Source organism: Coccinella septempunctata, chromosome 5 (genome assembly GCF_907165205.1).
Source record: "Coccinella septempunctata chromosome 5, icCocSept1.1, whole genome shotgun sequence".
Lineage (NCBI taxonomy): Eukaryota > Metazoa > Arthropoda > Insecta > Coleoptera > Coccinellidae > Coccinella > Coccinella septempunctata.
The window spans coordinates 9,460,176-9,466,175 of NC_058193.1; the positions used below are offsets into that span (position 1 = coordinate 9,460,176).

General features: G+C 36.1%; 1 protein-coding gene across 2 annotated transcripts in view; it reads right to left on the minus strand.

The window, feature by feature from the left end:
- LOC123313105 (tyrosine decarboxylase-like) overlaps positions 1-5,542 on the minus strand; it is a 192,797-nt gene extending 187,255 nt beyond the window's left edge. The window contains exons 1-2 of one of the 2 annotated variants that reach the window (XM_044897833.1): positions 5,035-5,542; positions 4,677-4,978 (exon numbers count right to left, since the gene is read on the minus strand). In XM_044897833.1, coding sequence (XP_044753768.1) covers positions 4,677-4,955 — 279 coding nt within the window. In that variant the 5' untranslated portion in view covers positions 4,956-4,978; positions 5,035-5,542. Of the gene's footprint in view, positions 1-4,676 lie in introns of both variants that reach the window. The other variant, XM_044897832.1, reaches the window with a different exon arrangement.
- Positions 5,543-6,000: the final 458 nt, after the last annotated feature.

Below are 6,000 nucleotides of genomic sequence, written 5' to 3' on the forward strand. Positions count from 1 at the left end.
CCTGTGAGTAACTAACTTGACGCACCTAAACGATACGATAGTTTCTAATGTTGCAATTTCCTTCCAGCCTTAATATTTTTGCAAAACAGAACAAAAAAAAACTATCAACATGAAAATAGTTGAAAACACTTCTTCTAGCTGATTTTGTTAGAAGTTTCTTCCCAAGTCATTAAACATACGGATTCTGAAATACGGTCTGTCGCCACCCTTGACGAATCATCCCAGAGAATTGAAGTGCAGTCATCGTGAAGCTTATCAGCCAAATAGTCTGGTTAGCTATAAGCAATAATGGGTACTTATATTTGTCCAGAATTTGACCTTCGGTATTTTGATGAAGAAGTTCGCGGCTTCATTCTTGTCTTCATTTTCTCCTTTTGCACGTTTAATTCCCTTGCAAATTATGAATAATAACAAGAAGAAAGATAACCATTTATGGCTGGTTTCATAATCAAACCTAAAGTCGCTTCAATTTTAAAGCTTCCTTTAACTCTACTGAAAATGATAGTAAAGGAATCTTTAAGCTTAAAGTGACTTCAAAAATTTGATTGAATTCTACGCCATAGAAAAAAATATATGTTCATTCTCAATTTCTCAACTGCTTAACAGATTGCTTTTCTGCTATTAAGAATATGTGAAATTCATATGTGTGTGAAGTTGGCCCAGCACTTTTCGATTTTCAATTTTTGTGCTGAATTGTGCTAGGTTTGTGATGCTTTGTGCCGTTGAAATTTTTCTTTATTCCACGCGGTTCTCAAAATATTTCACAAAATGTATTGAATAGGCTAGCCCGACACTTATCGAAGAAATTTGTTTTGGCAACTGAAACAGGTTGTGCTATGCATGTATAGTGTTGTGCCCTTCGAATTTTTTCGAAAGTCCCTCTTATATCCCGGAAAATAGAAAATGAAGAGAGAAGTTAGCCCAGCACTTTCGTTTTTTCTTCTCAAAAATTAGTGGAAAAGTTTGTGCTACATTTGTGCTGCCTTGTGCCGTGAATAATTTTACGAAAATTGGTCGGATTTTCCGGGAAATCTTGAAATTGAAAAAAAAAGTTAGCCCAGCACTTTTGTTTTTTCTCAATGGAAACATATATGAACAATTGTGCTACACGTGTGATAACATGTGCCTTTGAAATTTTCTGAAAAAACAATTTTTCCTTCAAATGGTTGATATCAGAGAAATCAGAAAATTGGCTGAAAATGAGTATATATGGCAACAGGCCTAATATTCATACCGTTGAGGTTGGCAACCCTCCATGCATAACTCACTCATTAACTGATTTACATAGCGTCATAAATCATCAGAAGTGTATCACGATTCACGATAACAATGTTGCCAGAATTCAGTTTCCAGAAGAGAAATCTGGTAAATTGAGCTTAATGAACGCCAACGTGGATAGCTAATGACTGAAAAGAAGATTATTATACACTATTGTTATCGTGATACACTTTTGATGATTTATGGTTGTTTATATAAGTTGTGCATGGAGGGTTGCCAACCTCGACGGTTTGAATATTAGGCCTGTTGCCATATATGTATACTTATTTCAGACAATCTACTGATTGATATCCACCATTTAAAGGAAAAGTTGAAAGTTTTTTCTGAAAATCTATTAATTAAACTGCAAAAACACGAAAGTGCTAGGCTGACTTCTTTCCAAAATCTCAATTTTTCGAAATACTAGATGAATTTTGGTGAAAATTTCAACGGCACAAGTTAGCACACGTATAGCACAATTGTTCACATATGTTTTCATTGAGAAAAAACGAAAGTGCTGGGCTAACTTTATTTTCAATTTCAAGATTTTCCGGCAAATCCGACGAATTTTCGAAGAAGTCTTTACGGCACAGGTCAGCACAAAAGTAGCACAAATTTTTCCACTAATTTTTGAGAAGAAAAATCAAAAGTGCTGGGCTAACTTTATTCTTCATTTTCGAATTTTCGGGAGGTAAGACTTTAGCAAAAATTCGAACGGCACAACACTTTACATGCATAGCACAACCTGTTTCAGTTGTCATTTTTTCGATAAGTGCTGGACTGGACCATTCAATACATTTTGTGAAATATTCTGAGAACCGTGTGGAATAAAGAGAAAATTTCAACGGCACAATTCAGCACAAAAAATTTTTTTTTAATCGAAAAGTGCTGGGCCAACTTCAAACACATAAAATTCATACGAAAAATGCATTGCATTCATATTTTTTTTATATTTAGTCTTCAAAATCATTCAAATTGTGTAATGTTAGTAGTGATGCCCACGAGACCAACGAGACGACACTTTACTTCACTGTAGTCTCGTCTCGTCTCGCCGATAAGACACGAAGTCTTGTCTCGAGTCTCGTCTCGTAGGCTCCTAGTCACGTCTCGTCTCGAGTCCCGTTCGAGAGTCTCGTAAAAGTCTCGTGGTCTCGTCGTGGATAACATTTTTTGAAAGCGGAATATTCAAATCTAATGATTATAAAGCATATTCTAATTTATCTGCTAGTATACTGAAAAACATCGCTCCTTCCTTAGCTGAACATTTCTCCTATCTCATGAACGAATCCATTAGCTCTGGTCGTTTTCCATCAGTCTTAAAACTGGCAAAGGTGATGCCTATTCACAAAAGAGATGCTACAACCAGCATAGCCAACTACCGCCCCATATCAATCCTAAGCCAACTGTCTAAGTTATTTCAGAGAATCGTGTACCAGAGAATGATTGTTTTCCTTACGAAATTTTCTATACTTTCTGATCGACACAATGGATTTAGAGTCGGTAGGTGACTGACTGTTCTGAATTTCTGGAGTCCATTTATGGCTGTCTTAATGAGGGTGATCATGCCGCGGGAATATTTTTTGACCTCTCATGTGCGTTCGACTGTTTGCAACATAAGTTTATCATCGATAAATTGTACCAGATCGGATTCGGGGGTGTTTTCCTTGATTGGATCTCCAGTTACCTGTCTGATCGTACTATATTCGTCGACCTTCACGATTGCATATCCAAGAAATATTTCACAAAATTAGGTGTTCCTCAGGGGTCAGTTCTGGGACCCTTGCTATTTTTATTTTTTATTGATGACTTACCGGATTTTCTGCTTGCATATTTATTTATTTATTCATTCAACAATAGAAACAGTACTACAAATTAAATTATAACTTTCAAATATACCCTATGATAGCAGATGATGCTTCTTTAGGGGTCAGGGCGAAAAGTATTGAAGAAATGAAGCAGATATGTGAAGAACTTATTGAGCGATTCCTTGACTGGTGTCGCAAAAACTCGCTTGTTATAAACTTGGCGAAAACTCAAATTATTAAGTTTCAAAACCGTGATTTCGGTGGATCCATCCCACTTTTACTGAGTGTTGCGGGGAAATCTCTTCGCACCGTGAAACATGTCAAGTTTCTGGGACTGCGCGTTGATTGGTTTTTGAGGTGGAATTTTGTGCCGAACGCTCAATAGTTCGTATTACGCCCTGCATCGACTGAAGCGGTCTGTCTCTACTGAAAAATTTCGAGAAGATCTTCTCAAACATATTTCAGGAACAAAGCACAGACTGCCCATCTCTAAAAAAATAATAGGTGTTTGCACTTTGAAATGATCAATAAAACACGAAAATTGGACTTTTGAGATGGAATGTAAAAAACACATTCCATCTCAAAAGTATTTTGAATTGATAAAAATGGTACCATTGGCACATATGCATTTCATGTTTGCAAAACCAAACTCGCGTGCTGCCAGATGATTCTATGAAGAAGTCTTTACTGAACGAGTTCCTTGCTAAAAAACGGTACTTTTCTTCTCTCCTCAAAATCTAAACGTGGTGATGATCGTTCTACCTGTACGGTTGAAAATGAAGAAGCCGTTTTGGAAGTCGCAGGTGCCAATCCTCACATTGGGGTTCGACGAATTTGGATACAAAAAAGAATTCCAAAAAGCAGGGTGTTGGAAGTTCTCCATGAGAAATTTCTCCATAACCTTGAGCCTTCCAGCAAGATCTTTACTCGAGAGGCCGAATTCCTGAGATATGATGTAGTAAATTTTCATAATATCATCACAAAATCACTTTTTTCTGGAGAATGATGCTCCCTAATGCTTTCAAGTATACTTTTTTTGTACAAAAATGATTGATGATTTTATTCTTTAATTGAAATTTCAATTATATCACTTACTCAAAAGTTAGAAGAAATTTCATTAAAATTTCCCTCTGCCAATAAAGAATTCTTTATTGAGTTCAATGGCCAATTTTGATATGAATTTTTTTCATATTTTGACCTTTTGAATAATCCACTGAAATATATGGACGTTGAATCCGGACATCCTCGATATCTTGAACATTACAAATCACATAATAATGGACGTTGATTCCGAAATAAAATGCAGGGTATCCTCTCAACTTCTGATAACTTATATCATTGAAAGAGGGCTCGGTTATATTGTTATCTTCCGTCTCCGTTTGTTTGAAACAAGATAGTCGCCAGATCCAGAATATAAATGATCAATATGATTTTTCCCGACAAGTTTTGAGGATAACATTGAAAATATTATATAAGTGGTGCCACTAGAGATCGGGAGCCCCGTTTCATTGATACAGCTGATACGGCGGTAGCTACGCCGCTGGTAGTCAAAGTGATTTGATTTGTAAATCTCATAAAGTATCAAATGAGAGAAAAAAAATGATCTCTACTTACCCAAGAAAATCCTATACATCCTATTGCGTCACTCAACATATCCGCCAATATACTAGGAAAAGAATTTCCACTGGGAAAGTAAGCGTGAAACCTAGGATGCTGCCAGTGGGTTATTCCAGGCATTATTTTATCATCGAGGTCACTCATAATAGCTTCCCAATCTTCAGGCTCTTGGGGCGCTTCTTCTGGCAATAAATTCCTCAAATATCCTGGTTCTACATTGGGAGTAACTCTTTTTTTTTCAACATTGATGAGGTATGAACAAATATAATCCACCATTTCTTTTCCGCGACATCTAAACTCTTCAACATTCATTTTCAAGTTTTGAGGTTGCCCACGAATATTTAAAGAAATTCACCTTTTATAAACAGTAACTCAACTCCGTTTATTATATCATCGCTTATTGCACAAATGTTTGAAATTGATTATTAGCCGTTTCCGATTAACTTTATGGTTTCTCAAGCAACAAACGCTTCCTCCTTAATGTTTGAGTTCAAGTTCACTGTGGTTCGTACTCGGTAAACGAACGTGCGCGTTCTCAGAGAATACAGCGAATGATGTAATTCTTGTTGTCTTTCACGTTTTATAACTTCGTGATGGATCGGCAACAGAGATTCACACGATGTGGGAAAGTTTATTATACTGCCTTCTACTTGAATAGTGTTTCCTCGAACTTAATATTTCTGCTGATGCATATGCTGCCGATATTGATGATACAATAATGGAAAGCATAATAATCATAATAACAATAATAAACAGTTTTGTATTGCGAAGCTTGAAAAATTTGGTATGAAAGATGAAGGTACTTTTGGTGGGAACTACATATAACATCTTCTCCATTGTATTTTTGTGTTTCTTAGGAAAATCCTTGTCCCTACTATTCCAAATGGAATTCGCACAATGCTTTATTGGTAATGCGTACCTATTCAATAAACTATTTTATTTTGAAGCTCACAATAATAACGTCATTTTTCGATTGAGAGGATCATAGAAAAGTTCTATTTCTCCGTCAAGGAGGAAAAGTGTTGCTGTGCAACATTTTTCTTGCCGGCTCCGGCGGAAGGATTTATTCGTTAAAGTTACATTGAATGAACCATTGGTCGATGTTGCATTTTGAAAATTAAAACCATGTACTCGTTATAATGAATTGGTAGGATTCTGTTTCGGGTTATTTTTAAAAGGTGATGCCTCTATCAGTGGCGTGTCTAGACTTTTGGAAATAGGGAAGCTATTCCATATATTTTTTTTTTGAACACACATTCATATGGATAAAACGTGCATTCAACAAAATTTTTCGTCAAGTGAGTCCATATTAAATTTACGA